A 22,513-nucleotide genomic window follows, 5' to 3' on the forward strand; every position below is an offset into this window, starting at 1 on the left:
CTTGAACCATTGCTATAAAACTCCTCACCAAATCCCCCCGTGTTGGAACACACAGTTTGGGGGCAGGAGCCTGCTGTGTCCCCCTTTGCCTGGCAAAGCAATAAAGCTATTCTGTGCTACTTCACACAAAACTCTGTCTCCAAGATTCAATACAGCACCAGTGCACAGAGGCCAAGTTTTCAGCATCAATTTCTAACAAAATTTATTTTTCCCATACTAAAATTCCACATAAAGGGAATTATTTCATAAGTACTCTTTTGTGTCTGGCTTCTTCCTCTTAACATAATGTTTTTGAAATTCATCTATCTCAAACTTTAAGGAGATATGTTTTTATTTCTCTTTGATAAATACCTGGGAGGAGAACTGTTGGGTCTTATAAGAAAGTGCCAAAGAGTTTTACAAAGTGGTTGTAGCATTTTATATTTCCACTGGCAAAATACAGAGGTCTAGTTGCTCCATATTCTTGCCAACATTTGACATTGTCAGTCTTTTAAATTTTAGCCATGACAGTGGGTGTGAAGAGGTATTGCATTGTGGTGTTTCGCTGTGCTTTTTTTTTTTTTTTTTTTTGTGGTACGCAGGCCTCTCACTGTTGTGGCCTCTCCCATTGCAGAGCACAGGCTCCAGATGCACAGGCTCAGCAGTCATGGCTCACAGGCCCAGCAGCTCTGAGGCATGTGGGATCTTCCCGGACCGGGGCACAAACCCACGTCCCCTGCATCGGCAGGCAGACTCTCAACCACTGCGCCACCAGGGAAGCCCTGCTGCACTTTTTAATGTCACGTAAGCTTTTTCTGTTTTTCCTTACCCAGGTTTGTCAGTTCTTACCTAGTGCTGTCCTTTACTTAGGAGAATATCATTCCTAATCACAGGTCAGGCTACCTAAACTATGGTGATGTGCAAGGTCATCTGTGTGATGGAATATAAGTTGGTGATGACAAAAGATGCATCTGCCAAAACATTTCCTTGACTCACTCTTGCTAAGCTTCCTTTGGGTTTTCCAGGAGGGGCCGAATGTACCACCATCATAGATAGGCTTATCAGGCTTTTGGTAAATTAATTAAACAGAAGTCTGCTCAATTTTGGTGCCAAAGGACTAATGGAAGAAAAAAGGAGTGGGGCAAGGAAGTGGGGCTATAGAATGTCTGTCCTTGGACTCTACCATGTTTCTTTTATTCAATTACTGCCTGCTCTAGGCCTTGACACCTACCTAACCAGTTAATGCATTCCTCCTTAGCCCACGGAAATTATCCTTGAAGCTCCTTAGAATCAAGTGTATCTCTTATTAATTGATTTAAAGTGAAAAAAAACTCACCACATTTCATACAATTTAGGCTAAATAAAATTTTTAAACACAGTGCAAATCAATTGAACTGTCCTTTCATGTTGCATCCTTCAACTGCTGAATATTCTATATGGCATTTCACAGAAATATGATTTGATTTGAGAACATCTGCAGCAGTCTGGAACACATTTTCCCCTGTACTTGACTTTTAGCTCATTATAGCTCTCAGATGTTCTCTCAGCAATCCTGTGACATATTGGAGTGTTACTGAACAAACATCACTGAAGCCTATGTCTTGAGTAGTGTCAATCTCAGTTGAAAATGTTTCAGCTTTCTTAGCATCAACACTAGAAGAATTTAATTAACCCACTGAAACTTTCAAAATGATAGTTAATGCATGTAAGAAATGAGAAATCTGAAACGTAGGGGGAGAGTGGATAAGTGCTTAACCTCCCACGAGCTGATGCCTGCCACCCTCAGCCTGCGCTTAGGCAGCCCATGAAAAGCCTTGCTGCTCTGTGCAGCCTCCTAGACTTTGCCATGAAACCTCTGGCTTGCTCTGTCACCCCTCTGGAGATGGAGAAGGTGGAGGTGGCAACCACTGCTGTCACACTCCCCTGGTCCCCAAACAAGGTCAGCTTCCAGCCTCTAATCAGCTCCCATCCAGCTGCTCTTATGTTTTTAGTAGGTGGGGTTGGGAGACCAAGGTCAGAAAAGCGCTGTTGGCAGTGACACGGTTTTTTGCCCACTGCTGCTATTACATTAAGGAAGCAGCTGGTGAGATAATGTATGCCAAAGTGTTTTGTAAATTATAAAGTGCTTATATAATTGTCAGGGATAATCACTACTGTTGTTTTATTCCTAGGTTGCAGGAAGAGCACTGAACTGGGCTACTGGGTGGCAAAGTCCATCAGAAAGCTGGAGAGATGGGCGTGTGGGGTCCAGAGGGGGGGTCTTGGTGAGAGTACAGATTTGGATGATAACAGCAAGGAGATTAAAATTGGCTTCTGGGTCTGATGAGCACAGACAGTAATAGAAGAGCCATGGACAGGGGAATGTTATGTGAGGGCCAATAAAGGGGAGGGGTTCTAAAAGATTTAAGTCCAGGAAGCTTCTTTTCAGACACAGAAATGTTGTTTGACCCCAAGCCTCTGCCATACTTTCGGCCTTAGCTTGGGCCCTAGCCTTCCCACACTTCCTAGACCTTAATTTCAGATTATTTTGGAAAACATTCTCAAGTTCCCTGCCACCCCTGCTATTCTGTGCATATCTCTGTATCACTGTAATTATCATACTATATTATATAAATAACTCTTTAATTGCCTAATTTCCACACTAGTCTGTGATTCTTTTAAAGAAGGCAGCATTATAAAGCCTGGCACATACTAGGTGCTAACAATTGTTTGCTTGATAAAAAGTAAAGGAGAAACCAGGAGAAGAGTGTTCAAAAATCAAAGAAGAAATTTCTAATAGGAAGAAGTGGTCAATTGTTGAATGTAACAAGATCTAGTAAAGACAAGATAGGAAATTACTGGATTTGGTGATCACTAAATCACATAACTTGAACAAGAGCAGTTCTAGTGATTTGGGGGGTGGGGATGGATAGAAATCTAATTTTGATGGGTTGGAGATAGTAAAGCAAGTAAGGAATGAGAGAAATGAGTAAAGTAAGTAAGGGATGAAAGACAATGAGTAGAGATGATGCTTTCTGGAACCTGACCTGTGAAAGGAAGAAAAAATTCAGACCCTGTTATTTATTTTTCTCAACAATCCTATGGGATACCTATTGTTATCCCAAGTTTTTAAACAAGGAAATGGTGGCTAAGAGGAAAGTATGTAAGTTGCCCAAGGCCTTACTACTAACAAGAAAGAAGCTATGTGAAAAGCATAAACTCTGCTCAGTTTCATCAGCTGGATTAAGCCAGTGGTGGGATCTCTTCACAATAACTTATTTAAAACCAGCTACAAAGCAGGAATACATATTTTTGCTGTACGGCTTGGAAACAAGGCTATCTGGTATCTTCCGGCATTTTGCCAAGAGATCGGGCCCAGGGTGGAGTGATGTAATGGAAAACTGCATTATGGTACCAGCTGCCAGCAGGTGGAAAGAGGTGCAGAAAGGAAAGTGAAGGTCACTAAAGAGGAGCTCTTCCGTTTTACAATTTTCAAAGGGCTACAGGGCTATCAGTCCTCTGGCAACAGCTACAAGTTATTTGCAATTCTGTATTAATCCTCACTGGCTGGTTGTACTCTGGTAATAATCATACTTGAAATGTCAGTGACTTAACACAATAAAAGTTGCTTTCTCACTCATAAAAAGAAGCCTGTTGTGTCTCTGGATATCCTCAATGTGGCGGCTTAGCAATCTAGGCCATCCATTTTATGGTGCCACTTTCTCAACATGAGACTTCAGAGTTTGCTGTGGCAAAGGAAAGGGAATTTAGAGAATTGAGTGCCAGCTGTGAAATGTTTCCACTCAGAATCACATGCCACATTTCACTCACATTGCATCAACGAGATCTAGTCATCTAGTCATATGAAGCATCCAAGAGGCAAGGAGGTTTACTTCTCCTACAGAACAAGGAAATATTAGTGAGCACCACCAATGCTGACCACAAACTCTGAGGGTATGAACAGAGAAGGATAATCCTGCAGGCTTGTTCTATATCTCAGTGAAGAATGTATACAGTAGTCCTGGGATAATTCTATTTTCTTAGGAGGCCCGGATTACCACAAATGCCATATGTTTACTTTCATTAATTTCACTTGGGACCTATATTAAAGGTAAAGAAACATCTAGGCAACATTTGGTAACATTTAGGCTCCAAAAGATAACCAGCTTGATAGCCCTGAAACGATGGGTGACATTCTATAGCTCAGTTGGAATGGGCATATGCAGAGAATAATTGAAAGCAGAGGATCTAGAGAAGCTTCTCTAGTTTGAGATGAAATAGGATAAAATTGATAAGCAGGAAAGACAAGAAAAATGCTTTAAAGATATATGGCAACAGAGGTTCAGGAGGCACAGTCTTGACGTGGTTTGCCAGGAGCAATCCACAATAGATGGGCCAGCATGGGAGTGAAGCTTCAGGGCACTTCCAAGTCTATGAGGCAACTTCACAGACAGAGCCTGAAGCTGCAAATCAAAGAATTCTCTATGTAGCATTAGCCACGTTCTCTGGGCAGGTTGTAGTTATATCTTCTCAAACACATTTCTAGGGGTCACTTGTGGCCATGAAGCACAGACTAATATAGGGCATGGATTTTAGACACTAATAAGATTGCTTTCCAATATCTATACAGCATGAAACGGAGGGGATATTTAGAAATTAGGTGGTTAATTAGGTCAATATGGCAACCAGATAGAGTAATCAGGTTTCTAAGGAGAAGAGGAAAAGGGATAGATATTTCATCTGGATATCTAAATGGATTTAGTTAATTGGGAGACTGTCAATTATTCAGAACAATTGAAGATATCTTGGCCTATCCTTCCTAAACTTCCAGGGTTCTGGTAATGCTATTCAATGGCAGTTACATGCATATAATTTCAAAAGTAAAAAAATACAAAATACAAAACCAAAACCAAAACCAAAATACAATAACAAAACCAAAGAACTATGGTTTGTCTTGTTTGACGTTTTTGGGGAGGGGGTAAATCACATCCTTCTTTTGAATTTCAAATAGCAGACATTTAATTTTTTTTCTCAAATCTTAGATTAGGATAAATTGTCATAAAGCTGAATATAATCAGAATCTCTGTTGACTCTTTGCATCATCAAAATGACTCCTTTGACTCCTTTAATACCAGAATATTATATCTTTTATATAATGCTCCATTTATTCAAGTGGACAGTGAGCTTAAACAGAGATATAACAAATGCCTATTTTTTTCTCAGGGGAATCTCAGGGGCGTAGCTCAGAATTACAGAGAGATATTTTGCTTTATTCCATAAAATCAGGATTAGGAACAAAGCTAACTGGTTTGCGATAAATGTTCACTGATTTTGTAGAGTTCTTAGGAGGGAGGATAGGAGATGAGTTTAAGGATAGTATTTGAATTCAAATTTTATCTTACATGTTTATACTAATGGTTTCTTTACAAATCCTCAGTCCCCACCCAGAACAAGAAAAATCCTAATTTTTTTTCCTGGCTTAAAAGTACCATCAGAATTAATGTGGGTAACTTGTGTTGAAGATGAAAAGCACTTTTACACAAGTTCTAAGTATATAATTAATATTAATGAGGTGCATTCTGATTAAAGTAGTATATTTGATGAAGTATGAGGAATTATACTGAACTACTTACTTTCATGAAAGTGACAAAGGGAATAATTTCATTTGTACTTGGCAATTAGATATCAATTTAATGAGTGAGAAGAAATAGGGACTCATAATTTTTAAAAGCATGATGGAATGCTGGCAACAGTAAAAATATTGTATGGCTTACATTTTATTTCAGGCACACAGTGGTGGACTGCAACAAGGTGGGTATAATGGTTACAAATTCAAGAGCTCATTGCTGCCCAAATTCCTAAACCAGTCAAGCTGTCAGTGCTCCACACTCCAGGAAGTGCGAAGCCATATCCTGCAACATCTTTCTGTGTCGGTGTCCATGCAGGCATTACCAATTGATCACATACCTCCGCTGGGCTTGGCTTTGAGTTAGAATTCTCCTCTACAAAGTGCTCTCAGTAATTGCCACTAAATATCAGAGTTCCTCTGTGCAAAGAACCCACCTACCCCTGAGATGGCAGAGAAAACAAGCTGGGGAGGTTTATAGGGGCACACACTATTCTGGTTATAAGCAATGCAAAACTATCTCTTCCCATAACATGAAAGACTTCTACCAGCACCTCCTATAATTGTTGATATTAAATTCTGATATAGTTACTCTGATTTGGCAACAAAGTAGGCCCCTCCCTTTCACCTATTTTAGGACCAGTGATGAACCATTCATGCTAGTTTACTGCCCAAACCCCAAATTAACAAATTTATCTCCATTTTGCTTGGAAAGCAAACATTTCTGATTTGTTTAGGAGCTTTTTTGTGTGTATGAAAGGGAATGCTTCAAAGGACAAAGTTGCAGGCTTTTAAGCAGATCAAACAAAACTAACCTAATAAGGGCATGTTATCAATAGAAAGCCAAGAGAATGTATAAAAATAATGTATGAGTATCAGCTGGAAAATCTACACAGAAGATGGAAGAAATCCACTCATAAAGCATTGCTCAAATGTTTATGTTTACCCTAATGTTATCCATATATTTTGGATACAAATATATCACATATGCAAATTACCCCAATCTATTTATCTATGTTAGAATTAATTATAGCAATAACTGCCATGCATTGAATGCCTGCTATGTGCTACATACATCATATATATGATTTCTGGTCCTCACAAAGCACCCATGAAATCAGTATCATTATCTCACTTTGGCATTTCAGCAAAGGAGAACTGTAGGATTCATGTGGTTGGCCCAAGTTCACCTAGTAGTAAGACACTGAGGTGGGATTCAAACCCAGACCTGCTGGACTCCAAACACAGTGCTCTTTTTACTACAGCAGCACATTGACTCCTTTGTGGGATTCTTACACATTAATGAGCTGATGAGACACTCAAGACTACAAGAGGGGGATATCAAATCTTATCCAGCATTTTTTGCTTATAAGTAGGAATAATCACCATTTATAACAGGTGATTGCCCTATTCTTAAAGGATACTTGGCAATTCAGCATTCTACCTAAGATACTACTCAAACCATCTGATGATATTTAGAGATGTAGATAAGTTCCCATAATATCTATGCAGTAGACTCATTTGGTAATTTTGGAAAGTTTGAATTTCGAGGAACTGATACTTTGTTTTTTTTTGCCATGTTCTATGAAATGAGCTAAAACAACAAAAAATATTTAGCCTCATGCAATCAGTCATAGAAAGCAATAATATTGATTTCTATTTCAATCATTACCCAAGTAACTGACAGAAATGTAACATGTCATCTGGAACTTCTCTAACTGTATAATGTATCCCCAAAACATAACTGCAGGGACAAAGCTGCAATGAGAGAAAATAGTATGGACAGGAACTATGAGGCCGTAAGATGAACTTGAAAGAAAATGGCTTTCATCACCTTTTCTCTCTCTTTTTTGGGCTAGCTGTGCAAGTGGTCATGGATGGGAGTTCGCTGCAAGAGCCCACGGGCTCCCTCACAGTGGATTTTTCATTGTAAGATTCCATGTACTTGTTGATAAGATTAAATTATTTCAAATCCAGTTTACTTTCATAAAGTATTACATATATTTATTCTGGTCACAAGTTCTTTGTGAGATATAAGTATTATGGATATTTTCTCTCATTCTGTGACTTAAATTTTCATTTCCTTAACTTGTCTTTTGATGAGCACTTGCCTTTTGAAGTGCAACTTATCATTATTTTTTTCTTGTATGGTTAGTGCTTTTTGTATCCTATCTAAAATTTTTTCCTTATAAGTAAATATATTTACTTATATTTTCTTTAAAAAATTTATAGTCTTTTTACTTTTATATCTATGATATATTTAAAATTACTTTTGTGTCCTGTGTGAGGAAAGTATAAGGTTCATTAAAATATATCCATATCTATATCTATATCTATATCTATATCTATATCTATATCTATATCTATGCTTATCCGTTAATTCCAGCACCATTTATCAAAAGGACTTTCCTTTCTCCATTGGATTGCTTTAGTGCCTTTGTCAAAAATCAATTGAGTGTATACGTGTGGGTTTACTTCTGGACTTTCCATTGATCTATTTGTCTATCCTGACACTAAAACACACTTGCTTGATTACTGAAGATTTATAGAAAGTCTTGAAGGCAGATAGGTCAAATCATCTAAGTCTGTTCTTTTCCAAGATTGTTTTGGCTATTCTTCCACCTTTGAAATCCAATGTAAATTTTAGAATCAGTTTATCAACTACAAAAACGTGTGCTGGGATTTTGATTGGGATTGTCATAACTCTACGGATCAATGTGGAGAGAACTGAGATCTTAACATATCTCTCCATTGATATTTCTTCATTAATTTTTCTCAACTATTCTTTGTAGTTTTCAGTGGGTGGCTATTGCATATATTTTAATTTCTTCCTAAGTACTTTGTAGTTTTTAAATGCCATTGTAAATGGCATTTTTAAATTTAATTTTCTGATTGTTTATTGTTCCTGTTGTTCATACAGAAATACAACTGACTTTTGTATATTGTCTTTTGTCCTGAAACTTTGCTTCGTTCATTTATTGATTTTAATAGTATTTTTATAGGTTCTTTAGGATGTTTTATGCACACAATATTACTATCTGCAAATGAAAACAGTCTTAGTCCTTTGTTTCCAATCTGGATGCCATTTCTTTCTTTTCATGTCCTTATTGCACTAGTTAGGACCTCCGGTATAATACTGGATATAAGTAGTGAGCATAGACATTTACGCTTAGTCCTTGATCTTAGGGGAAAAAGTTTATTTTTTTGCCATTACATATGAAATGAGCTGTAGAATTTTTGTACACGCCCTTTATCAGATTGAGGAAGTTTCCTTCCACGAGATTGCTTAGGGTTTTATGATGAGTAAATGATGGATTTTTTCAAATGCTTTTTCTGCATCTAAGGACTTGTACTGAGAACATATAAAGAACTCCTAAAGTTTAATTAAAAATAAACCCAACTTCTAAGTGGACAAAATATTTGAATAGACACTTCACAGAAGAGGATATATGGATGGACAGTAAGAACACAAAGAAGTGTTTAAATCATTAATTTTCAGGGAGATGAAAATTAAAATTGCAATGTCATACCAATGTACATGTACTAAAATGTCTAAAATTAAAAAGACAGAGGATACTAAATGTTGGCTGGAAGAACCGAAACACCCATCCACAGTTGGTAGCAGTGTAAAATGGTACCACCACTTTGGAAATCTGTTTATAGGTTTCTTATAAAGCATACACATCACCTTATAACTCAGATATTACACGCCTGGGTTTTACTCAAGAGAAATGGAAATATGTATTCACAAAACCAGTTATGCCTGAATGCTTATTTCAGATATATTTATAATAATGGGAAAGTGAAAACAGCCCAAGTATCATTTTGAATAAATACACAAACTGTGGTATATTTATACAATAAAATATTTTTTACCAATAAAAAAAAATGAATTACTTAACACTCCCCAAATCATGGATGAATCTCTGAAACACTGTGCTGAGTGAGAGTAACTACAAACAAAAAAACACACAATGTGGAATTCTAATTATATGATGCTAAAGAGTATGAACAAACTAATCTATGTTGATGGAAATTAGATTGTGTTTGCTTCTGGTGGTGAGAAGGAGGGAAAGATAATGACTGGGAGAGTGCAAAAAGGAATCTTTGAGGTGTTGACAATGTTCTGTATCTTGATAGAATTAAGAGTTGCATGGGTATATCATTTGTCAAAACTCATCAAATGGTTTATTTAAGACCTGTGTTTTTAAAGACACACCTTTTTTCTTTATGTAAATTATATCTCAATTTGGAAACATAAAAAGCACGAAAAAATAAATAGCATGAAGACATAAAACTTAAAGTTGTGGGTAAACAGGAGATACCACTCTCCTCTTCTGAGACTGTTATTATTAGGACTTTTGTGATGGTCATGCTTATGACATTATATATTCTTTGTGGATACTTCTTTGTTCTCTGTGTTGGATAATATACCAGAGACAAATAAATAGATAGACATTTACATATCAAACACCATAACCAGATAGCGGTAGTTTTAAAAAATCATATTACTTTTGGTTTTAAAAACATGAGAATGATGCATATGGTCATATAGATGCACCAATTTTGGTTTCTATCATCAAAATAAAGCCTTGTTTTATGAGTCATTATACAAGCACCATGACAGTTTCTCTGATTTTACCCTAATGAAAGCTTTTTAATGAGTACACATTATGTTCACTTATTAATATCACTGATATGTATTTCATCATATTTTAATACCTACTGAAAGTAATTTGGCACATTTACCGTTTTCTTCTAAAATGCCTGCTATTTTTGAAAGGGCCTGGCTGGAATTTTAATTATAAATTTGCTTCCTTTTTTTCCTTCTAAATAAGGACACCACAGATAGTCTGTGCAACTTAATTCTATAAACATGTAGCATTGTGCTAGTTGCTTGAAAACTCAAGTGTAAATAAGACATGATCTCTGTTATAAAGATGCTCATTATGAGCTCAGCGATGGACAAGAAGTAATGTTCACTAGAAGATAATGTCATAACTGCAATAGCAGTTATATGAACAAAGGGCTGTAGGAGAAAGGAGTGACAATTTTCCCAGAGGGAGAGGAAGAGAGTCATAGATGGCTTCACAAAGTAAGTGACATTTAAGATAGATCTTTAAAAAAAAAAAAAAAGACTGATCAATATATCATTCATCAATTCGGCTACCACGCTGTTGCTCCTACATGGTAGATATCGGGTCAGGCACTGGCATGTAGTGTGTGGTCTAGGCCCTAAAGAAGCTTACACTCTAGGTATTTTTGCCAATCCTAGAAGGAATGCAGGTTGCTCACTTGCCTATCTCACTGTTTCCACTCTGGCTTCTTTCCATTTCATTTTACTAAAGCAGACTTATACACCAAAAGGAACTTTAAGCTCAAAGTTATTATTTTTCTTTTTACATTTTTTCATTTCTGATGTCATGGGAAAAGTGATGGCTTGGTAAGTCATTGACTACTAATATTTAGTTCTACCACTTAGCTGTTTTCTTACAACATTGATTTATTCATTCAGTTACTTATTCGAGCATCATTTATTAAGCCCTTTCTGAGTATCAGTGGGTCCCCAGGAATTGGGATACAAAGGTGAAGAAGACTGTCTGGTAGAAGAAACAGAGATGCAAAAATTCAAATGCTGTGTGATACTCGTTGCAACTAAGGTTGAAGAAGAGAAGGAGAAATTAATTCTGGTGTAGAGGTCAGAGAATAACTCAAAGAGAAGCGGATGCTTTCATTACTCTTTAGTGAATTGGAAAGACATTTCAGATGTAAGGAACAGCATGTGAAAATGAACGCAGAGCCCAAGCAATCAGTAGTGTTGTCCTGTGCTGTTTCCCTTTGAAAGGCTTTTGCTTAGGAATCCTTCATCTCAGGCACAAAGAAGTGAAGTCATTTCCTCCCATGCTTTCTGACTGTAACATTTTCTGTTCTAATATTGGAGCATCCAATTTCTTTCATGTTTCTCAAGCAAATAATCTCCACATAATTCTTATTTCCACACCTAAAAATGCCAAACACTAACAGTTTACTTTCTAATGTCACTAAAATATATACTTTGTCTCCAACTCTAAAGAAGAATTTGTGGACAAAGGTATAATTGCAGCTATATTCTCATTTAAGTATTCTTCACAACGCTTTATCTAAAATACTTGGGGCCAAACATAGCTCAAAATGCAGAATTATTTTTTGGATTTTAGGAAAGAAAAATGGTACACATGCTACCTTTTCCCTAGCACCTACAGCAAGATGTGGTGTGGCAACCTGGACTTCAACACATTCGTCGCTCTGCAGTAAACACGTAAATGTTCACTCTAAGAGGAATAAATAAAGATTATAAAAGCCTCACATCAGTTCAGGCCAGGTTTGCTGCCAAATGAGTTATGGGAAACATTTGGTTTCAGAGCTTTTTGGGTTTCAGAAGTGTTAATGAGAGATCGTGGACTTGTATTGCGGTTATCCTCATTTCATAGTTTTAGAAACAGATTTAGAGAAATTAATTAACTTGTCCAAGTTTCTTAGCTAGTATAGTAAGGAAGCATCATGGAAACCTAACAGTCTTGCTCGGAACTCTGTTGGTAACCACTGTTCCATACGTAGCAAGCAAACAGTTCACTTTTATTAAGTCGCCAGGTTTTCACCAGGTAGAAGAGGGGATTAAGGTAACTGAGTATACAATGAGAGTGCTTTGCTACCGATGCGCCTCCTTTTTGATGATACTGTGAATAGCCTCCGCTTCCTTATCCTCACAGACTTCCTCGTTGCTGACTGTCTGCGTGGACTCTGGATGTCATGCTTTGAGAACTGTATCTGTCCTTACAATTCTTCTTGCTTACATGTCTTTGACCTAGCTGCTGAACTAACTCCCTGTCCCTGGTTCCTCAATGGGTATTTTCAACCATTGGCCATTCAGAGCCCAGTGTGCTGCTTTTCTGGATTTCCTCTCCTGACTCTCTATTTCATTTCTCTTCCAGCTCAAAATCACTTCTTACCAGCTTTCTCCCTCAAGAGAAGTTTGTGTTGTTCCCATTGCTAACTTCTCAATCTCTGACTATATTCGGTCGCTATTCTTGCCTTCATTCTTCTTGGCAATGTGGATCCTTGTATGCTTCCATCAGAATCAGGTTGTTAAGATGCAGATTCCTGGACTCACCTTTGACCAATGAAATCAGGATCTCTGGGAGTGGAGCCTGGGAATCTACATTTTCATAAGCATGCCACATGGTTTTTAAGCACCAGGAGTTGGAGATCAATAGCTTTGTGGTGCAGCAGAGCTGGTGACTGCTCTTCCTGTGGGATCCGTTTTCATGCTTGCAGGCACGAATTTATACAGCTTGCACCGTAAGACCAGAGCAAACCATAAATGCCTGACTCCTTGCTCTTCCAAAGTCACATGAAGAAACATTGCTTGGGAAGTTTAATCAATTTATACGTGAGGTATGCATTAGGGAGACTATATTAAATATACTAATTACGTATATTAAATATACTAATTACTTGAAAGATAACATGACTAATTTGGCCAAACTAATTTGTTTCCATGGCTCAAGTCTCATTTTTCCTCCATCTTCAAACACTGTACTGTAATTCCTTTCTTCTAAATTTCTACTCTAATTTATTCTAGCCTGACCTCTGAGCGAAAGATGAAAGAGAGTAACAATTGTACTTTCCAAACAAATTTTTCCTGTCTAAAGAATGCAGCTACTTCCAGCAGGGCTTTCTAAAAAGGGTCTGCAACTTCTCTTGTCCATTTAGCATGAAAACAGGGTAAGAACCAGCATCCTATTCTTTAGCTAATGAGAATATAATATGAATTATTTTCAAAGATGCACACACACACACATACACACACACACACCTGCAACATTAGGAAGGAACAGCTAGGAAGCCACAGCGCTTTGATTCACTATTAGGGATATTAACCTAAAGGGGATAGTCACCTATTGTTTGAGTAATGTCAGCCCTCACCAGAGACTCTGGAGCATAGATCTATTACCAGACCATCTGCTTGTTCCTCAGCTTAGTGCTGAGAAATGAATTGCTAATATAATCACATAGGCAAAATCTTTTTTTTTTTTTAACAAATGATAATGCTGGAAATTACACTTTTGATTTTGATGAAGGCTGGACTTACTAAAATAAAGTCTCAATCTAGATTCAAACTATCAGAAAATCAGTTTCCACTTAAGTCACTGACACAAGTGTCTCCATCATTATCCATCTTCTATTTGAATATGTAAGTTTTCAAATGAGTGTTTAAGTCTTTTAAAGACAAAAATGGCACAGTGCAATGCAGCTACTTCCATTTTAGCTTGCATGGTGACTATGTATATTTGAGACAATGCTTTTATAGACAGTCATAAACTATCAAAACTACCATGTCAGAAACAATTGACTTGATACATTTACATTGGATGAGTGTAAAGTTATTTGTAATTTATTTTTAGTTATGAACAATTTTAGGATATTGATGGTCATTGATAAAGGCAAGAACACTCACTGTCTAAATACTTGCAGACTCAGTTTATGATAATATGATTAGTTACACTAATAATGCTGCTTAGGCACAGTCTTGCTAATTATAATATTATAAATATTAATGTCACCCAGCCTTTTTGTTTGATTGCCACTCATGGAGTCATTCATCATGATATTTTCCTGGAATCCACACGGTAAGATTTTATTTCTCTCTCCCTTTTATTTTTCATCACTGGACTTGCAGGGATACACGTTATTCTCCAAGAAGCCCTTATTTTTGGCTATCTGTTTGGAGAGGAATAGTGGTATTTCCCATTAAAACTAGCCAAATGTAAATTGTTATATGATGTTTCTCTTATTCTTTCTGAGTCCCTAACCTTGCCATCCAAGGTAGAGTACCCAGGGTTTTTGTTTTCCATTCTTTTTCATGTGACCTGTTTCAAGTTAAGATTCATTTGAATTATTAAATGCTTCCTTAAAGAATCTTTTTACTTGCCTCTCTTTTTTTTAAAGTTAATTATTGATGTAGTGACAAGCTGAAAAGACTAAGAATTATAATTTTTTCCTCCCCTCATTCAGGACTCAAGAAATGTCTTCTGACAATGGTTATCTATTTAGAATAATACAAAGGAAATACAAAGGCGAAATGCTGAATGTTGTTTTAGAAAAGATTTGCTAAAATCACTGTATTATACAAAATGTAAATGTAGTGTATATTTCTCTGAAAATAGCAGTTAGTGAGAAAGTTGGGACATAACCTTTAGAGCCCAGGTTTAACCACATAGCAGAAGCAGTTACAAAAGATACTGATTAGATTTTAATTTTAAAAACTTCATCATATTATTCAGGGCTCCAGTGATTTGATTGTCTTGAAAATAGAAAGGTAATGTTATAATTTCCAGAGCTTGTTAAAGAATAAAGAAATCTCCAGCCTCCCACTGGAAAGAATGCCAGTCATCACCACAGTAAGCAAGAACTTGGAGCCACTTTACACTATAAACTTCAATCTTTTTCTTTTATATGACCTTGTGTTATATTGGTTTCATAAAAATGTAACTCAGAGACCTATCATAGAGTTGTAATCAAGCCTCCTTCAGAACGATTCTACAGCAGAAATCACATCAAATGGGCACCGTGTTTCCTCTGTTAGTGAGATGGTAGGAGGGCAAACAAGACCTGAAATAGAAAGTGAAAAAGGCAGAGTTCTCAAGGACAACCCAGGAGAGGTGGCCACATACCTTTCCCAAGAGTTCAGCAATGCGAGGAACTGGTTTCCCTTTCTGGTGACTCATGGTAGCTGGACTCTGCCCATCCCAGTCTTGTAGCTCTTCAATGTTTTTCAGATAAAGCAAGGCTCTGAGGCCAGTGCAGTAGTCCTGAATGACAGTGAAATCCTGATTCTGAACAGCACTGCATACCTAGAAAAGGTAGAGCAACCAACTAAAAGTCAAGCTAAGAGCTAATTCTCCAAACAGCCTCACTTTTCATATAGTCAACACAATTTATTTTATGTGCCAGGCACTGTTCTAAGCATGACAGGTCAATTGTTGCCTGGAGGGGATGGGAGTGGTAGGGAGGGAAGGACTACAAAAAGGACAAGGAAACTTTCAGGGACTGTGAATACTTTCATCAGCTTGATGTGGTGATGGTCTCACAGGTATACACATATTTCAAAACATCAGACTGTACACTTTAAATATGTGTGGTTTACTGTATGGCAGGTATAGTCAGTATGGCTGTAAAAAATTAGGTCCAACCAGAAGAATTTCCCAGGAGTTAAATTTAGCACAACATGAGAATGGACATTTTAACTCTCTCATTCTCCCTCCGTTGAGACGTGCAGCCTGGACGTGGTTCTCATGCGAGGAGGTGGTCCTGCTGAGCAGGAGACCCATCAACTCAGCCCTCATGTACCACTGCCTGCCTCTTTAGCCTCATCTATCACTGTCCGCCTTTGTATTCACTGTGCTCCAGTCACACAGGTCTTTCCTCTTTTCCTCGAATTCACCACATTCTTTCTTTGCCTTAAGACCTCATAAGATCTCGCCCCTTGAAGGTCTTTCCCTTCTACATATGGCTAACAGCACAGCTTCAGTCTCATGGGAATTATCACTTCCTCAAGGAGGCCTCCAGGAGCCCAAAATAAGTTAAGACCTTCTTTAGCTCATATATTTTTGACTTCTAAGTCTTGCAAGGTTATTTGATTGACAGCTCCCTCCCCCAAGAGACTGAATCTTCAGGAGGGCAGAAGCTATTTTATTTTGGTCAACATATTATCCCCAGTGACCAGCACAGAGTTTGTCATTTATTCTGCTCTTCATAAGTATATGTTGAATGAATGTGTAATTCAGAAGAGGTTTTTTAAATTTGAGTGACATTTCTTAGAAAATAGAGATTTAATTCTAGAGTTAAGGAAGGTTGATTCTGAGAAATTAGGATCACTCAAATAAAAATATACTTGAGAGTCTGTGTTAGGATTTGAGTTAGAGCTTGAATATAGTGGACTTAGAGAAACACTCCAAGTTGATTATTTACAAAGATACTTCTCCAATTTTGATACCATACATAGTCTCCAGAGACTCATTTACAACTGCCAGTAGGACCTCCTCGCCCATATGGCCCATCATCGCTTCAAATTCAAAATTTACCATATAGAATTCAACACCTCTCCTCATCCATATTTCAAATCAATCCAAAGAAACAGCTATCCAAACAAAACTAAGCAAAGCAAAACTCACTTCTATCCCATCTTCCCAGATGTTAAATTCTTAGCATATATCATAGTTGCTGGTGACTGCAGCCAATAAAGAAAAACCATGTCATACATGAATGAAGATGAAGAAATACCTGAAAATAGAATAAATCATATTCTATTTCAAGTTCTGTTAAAGCCTCCTGAGTCTTTAATTAATACATTTCATTGTAATCCTCATGCCTAGTGCACTACCGGATACCTAGCTATTGCTAGGCTGATTGAGAAAATTCATTGAAAACACACTAAGGGGTTCCAGAATAGGGAATGGGAAGTAGATAGAGACAGAGAAAGGGCAAGAAAAATATATACCTAAGAGTTCTCAGCAAAAAGTGGTAGTGATTTAATCATATATATGAAAAAGAAGGCCAAGGAAGACCATGAAGGACACTAAGCAGAAGAGATACAAGACAGCATCATGGAAGATGTCAAATGCTGCACGAAGGTCAGTAACATCAGAGGTGAAAAGTGATCGTTAAATTTACCAATCAAAAGACTTTAGCTTTTATGGGGGAGAAGCTCTGCAACAGGGCAGAAGCCATCTTATAGCGAGTTGAAGAATGAATGAGGATAGAGGACGTGACGGTATGAAGACAGACTGCTCTGATGAGAAGTTTTGCTCCTATTAAGAGAAAGAAGAGAGCTAAGGGTATAAGTAGGAGAATTTTGTATCTTATTTTTATAAGGATGGAAATAGCTATGTTTTAGGGGAATGTGGACATTTTATATTTCAGAATAGGAGAGAATGGCTTCTGTATATTAAATTTCTGTCAGAATTGGCTGAATGATGGTGTGGTAAGAAGAAAACAATGTAACATGAGATGAGCTCTTACTATGGGCCACACACTCTGTTAAACACTTTTTAATGTATCGGGTTGTCCAAAAAGTTCATTTGGGTATTTCCATAAGGAAATTATACCATTTAGCCCTCAAAATAATGCCGAGGTAGGTTTAATTTTTAGCCCTGTTTTACAGATGAGGGAAGTGAGATGCAGAGACTTGCCCCAGGCAGGCCACATGGTTAGAAAGTGGATTATACTGCATAATTCATGACCATGCAGTCTAAGGTGACTAAGGTATAGACATTCACAAAGGAAAACTCTTTTCATGTAACTACAATTATCTTTTCCATGACCCAAACACAGGTATATATAATTTTAAATGATCATCTTCAACCCAAATATAACTATTGTTTTGAAAAATCGATACTGCTAGATAAAAATTGTCAATGTCCTCCTGTCTCATTTACTTCTTACTTGTACAGCATGAGTAAAAACAACAAGGCAAAACCAAAAACCAGAAATAAAATCCTTTCATTTCCTATTGTGAAGGGCTGTATGTTACCACAGTGCAGGAAAGAACATTGAATAACCACTAAACACAGACAAGAATATTTTCTAGGAAGTCCATTTATATCACATAAAAAAAAAATGTTTCTCAGGAGGAACAATTTAAGCATTAATTAGGCCTGTTATAACTTTCTTAGAGTTGATTTTCTTTTCAGAACAATTATAAAGAACATCATTATAATTTCCTCCACAGAATTTTTTTTTAACTGTAAAAGTCAACTGATGCTTTACTTAATCTTCTTTGTTCACTGTGAGATTCTATTTTTTTTGTAGTATATGTTAATGTGTATACTTTTACTATAGTCTTAAAATAGTTCCCCATATGAACATCACAAGAAATAAGATTTTGAAAATCACATCATGTCATGTAATTTATGGGATGTTCATGACTGCTGTGAAAACCTGCTGCTAAAAGGACTCTAGATACTCTGCAGTGTATGAATAGTCAAGTTGAATCTCAGTCCTCCCTAACTTTTCCAATGAGAAGATACAAGAGCCACTACTTCTCTTAATCCACAAACATGGCACAATTTGTATAGAGTAGACTCAGCCAAGTGGTGCTGGAGTGATCACAAAGTAGACTTGTGTATTTTAACTATGGAAGAACATGTGGGGCTAAAGACTAAAAAGACTCCCTCTTTTCTCTCCCTCTTGTATGCACTTTACCCTATAGTGCTATCGTTTCACATGATTGGGAGCTACACTGAGCATGTGAAGGGGACACAGAACTTGAAGAGGTAGGAGAGACTACCAGATGGCGACTGAACATGGCTGGGATGGTGTGATATGTTGGAAACCCTGGATGCCACCATCAGGCATGGGTATCAGAGGGGACCACTTCAGATATGTTTCATCATCAAGCAAATGTCACACTATTTATATACCTTCCTAAAGTGAGTAATTTACCTTTTACTATCCATAAGATTAAATATTAATTTTCTGATAGAATTTCTAATAACAGAGGCTTTCACATTGATATTTCTTTGAAAATTTTAATATATATACATTATCGGAGGGTCTTATTAAAATGCAGATTCTGTTTCTGTAGGTTTGGAGTGAGGTCCACGATTCTACATTTGTGACAAGCTCCCAGGTGGTGCTGATGTCGCTGTCTACACTTAGAAGAGCAAGGATTTAAGCACTGGTGGGGATGAATCTCATCTTATCCTGAAATGCTGTCTGCAACGTAAGTTTCTTCCAAACAAATAATTTCTTGATTTTTACTATTAGATTGTAGCAACATTTTCATGGCCCTTGAAAGCAGCACTACTTATAATAATAAGTAATGTCTGAAAAAAAGAGAGTAATTTTCTGATGAAATAGTAATGAGACCCAAAATAAACTTAGGATGCAAGCACACCACTGGGAACAGAGCTTTGTCCATGGGATCTGATGCTCAGAAAATGGATTTGCTCAGAAAGGTGCCTCGCTCTTGCCTAACCTGCACTGAGGGCTTTATCTCTATCTCAAAGGCAAATGGTTCCTTTTAAAACTCCAAACATGTAGCTGCTATTCCTAAATGGGTGTATTTTATATGACATCTCTTAATTGTTTGTTTAACAGCTCTGATTAGGACTCTTAATAGCTGTTAACATGTTTGCTCAGTATAATTTGTAAGTTCTTTATGGTGAAGGCTGGTTTGTCTTTCTTCGCAGCAGGGCATCAGGTGCCATTATAAGGATCATTGCCGCCATTAATTATTTCCATAAGTGTGAATCTCCCTACAGTGAGTTGTTCTAAATAGGAGCCCTTGGATTCTCAGCAGGACCAGCCCTGTGCAGGGGCTGAGTAGGTGGTGACCCCCTGTGCGGCATGTTTTGAGGTGTACTGCAAAGCTCCCATGGCCACCGAACAGTCTCCTCTAGAGGTCTGACACAGTGCCCTGAATTTTCACTTTAGGTGCAGCCACATTTAATTGAAGCCTGTCTATGTAAAGCAACTGTAAAAATACCTGGGAAGTGACAGAGGGTTGAGGGGTGCTAGTCCTTTCTCATTATTTCTCATTAAATGAGATTAACCATATTAATAGTAAATCACCTATTTATGGTGATTTATATTTTAAAAATCTCCTTTACATACATTATTTCTTTCAATACTCCTTATAAAACTATGAATTAGGCAGGGGAGAGGATAGTATTTTTACTTTAACAATGGAAAGAGCTTGGACTTGAAGAACTGTTTCTTAAAGTCTAATTGAGTCATTTTTATGCCATATCAAGTAGTATAGCCTAGGGGTTAAGAGCATACATGTAGAAGTTTGGCAGAATCAGGTTTAAACTGCATCTTAGCTGCCTAAATGTGAGCAACTTTCTTCACTTAAAAATGGAGATTAAATACTTAGCATATAGGAGAGTAAAAGGCAATGTATTTAAGTGTATAAACTAGTAGCTAGCGCTTAGTAAGCTAGATTGGCACCAAAAATAAATTTCATAACATGAATAAATCATTAGAGCATGAATTAGGCAGAATATAATTTTTAAAATCTATACTTTTTTGGTCTAATGCAGTAAAAGAAGGTCACGGATATTATTTTTATTTACATTAAGTAATGACCACAAAAAAGCTCTGGTCTTGTTGTCAGAAGACATGTCTGAGACCCAGCTCTGTCCTTCAGCACCTGTGTGACTGAAGCTAGTCTTTTAGCTTTTTGATTCCTCCTCTCACGCCTCCCAATCTGAAAACATTGGATGATGATAGCTAATTCATTACTGTGAGGATTAAATTACCTCATGTAGGTGGAACTGCTGTGGAAATTATAGTACCATTCAGACAGAATGGTATCAAACCTCATAATTATTATCAGGTAATCTAGAATTTAAAGGGCCTGGTGGAGGTCAAAATGGAAACTTTTGCCTGTAAAGGAAAACAAACTCCTTGAAACGTAGAAGACAATGTACTAGAAAACTAGCAAACAGAATTCAAACTGGATTAAAAATACTAATCCCTGGCAAATAACTTGGCCAAGAAGAGTTCTATGAAATAGAACACTGTGGGGCTGGCACTTGTTTTTGTGCAACAGAGTAGCACCTTTTTCAAATGATATTTTGAAAATGTGACAAGGTTCTTAAATAGAGATCTTGAAGTATCAGACACAACTCAGATGAACCCATGATCACAATGATTCCTTTTCATTTCTTACCACATAGGTGGACAAACTACACTCCAGGTCTCAGAAATGTGTGGCACCAGACTGTAAGCAAGTAAAATACATGTTTACATTTTAAGTCCAAAGTAGTCTCAAAGTTTCTGTACATTCATTAGTAAGAGGGATATTGGAGAGAAACTACATTTAAGCAAAACTGGAAATTCTGCAATGCTTATCACATTCCAAAATATACTAATAACAGAGTCTTATGTGGCTGAAAGAAGTTCAAGAATATTCCCATGAAACGAATCATAGATGAAGCACTGAATAAGGAGGATTATCCATCTAATTCTTAAAAGATTTCCCAGAAAAAGAAGAAAAAAGTGATCCTATGATCTCTCTTTACTAATCTCTTTTGATAAAGGGTTAATCTGTTTAAGCAATGTAAAACACTTGCAATATTTTACATAGTGCTTTCTTGTTTTCAAAGACAAAAGGGAATCTAGACATTTTTCAGACCAGCCTCCATGTTTCACAGCTTAGGAGTCCAGAAAGGTTGAATGATCTGTCCGTGGTCACACAGGTGGAGGCAGGGCTGACCTCCCCACCTGGTCTGAAGCTTTTGGGCTAAGGCACTGCCTTTCAAGTGTCATCACTTAGTCCATACACCAATTCGGAGAGGAAGACAGAGAAGGTGCTATTAAATGTTTAGTGAGTGAAGAAATGGAAACTAAACACTGAATGTCCCAATTCAAAAGATTAGTAGGTGGTTGAGTCAATGGTAAGATTCAGATCTTCTGACCTCTGCTTTTATCTTATTATTTCTCTAAATTCCGAAATCTTAATTGTAATGTGTTCATTACATGGTTCAATTTGCTCATATTTATAATTTTCATAAGAAGAAGCACATTATTGAACAATGATTTCAAATTTATTATTTAATGAATAATGGCAGAAATCCACAGATTTTTAAAAGCATCCTAAAATAATTGGAGGACTACTTGAAGGTTTACTACTAAAACTGGAAAACAGACCTTTACTGTTGTTGGAAGAAAATGCAGTTTCCAATTCCACCTGTCCACACCCACTGATTAAAAACATCAGATCTTCCGAAGGCATGGAATCAGTCACTCCTCAATGAACTGAGTTCTGAGCAGTACTGATAAACATGTATAAAACTACATTGTACTTTTGAAACCGGTGTACAATACATACCGTTAAAGTAATAATTCAGAATAACAATATCCCCCTGTGAGGTTTTGGTACTA

General features: G+C 37.1%; 1 protein-coding gene across 2 annotated transcripts in view; it reads right to left on the reverse strand.

Annotated features, from left to right (window-relative positions):
* DPYD (dihydropyrimidine dehydrogenase) overlaps positions 1-22,513 on the reverse strand; it is an 817,544-nt gene that overhangs the window by 94,170 nt on the left and 700,861 nt on the right. For both annotated transcript variants that reach the window (XM_082616443.1, XM_082616442.1), the window contains one exon: positions 15,298-15,477. In XM_082616443.1, the coding sequence (XP_082472569.1) occupies positions 15,298-15,477 (180 nt within the window). The remainder of the gene's footprint in view (positions 1-15,297; positions 15,478-22,513) is intronic.

Source organism: Mesoplodon mirus, assembly GCF_964341445.2.
Source record: "Mesoplodon mirus genome assembly, chromosome: 3".
NCBI classification, from domain to species: domain Eukaryota; kingdom Metazoa; phylum Chordata; class Mammalia; order Artiodactyla; family Ziphiidae; genus Mesoplodon; species Mesoplodon mirus.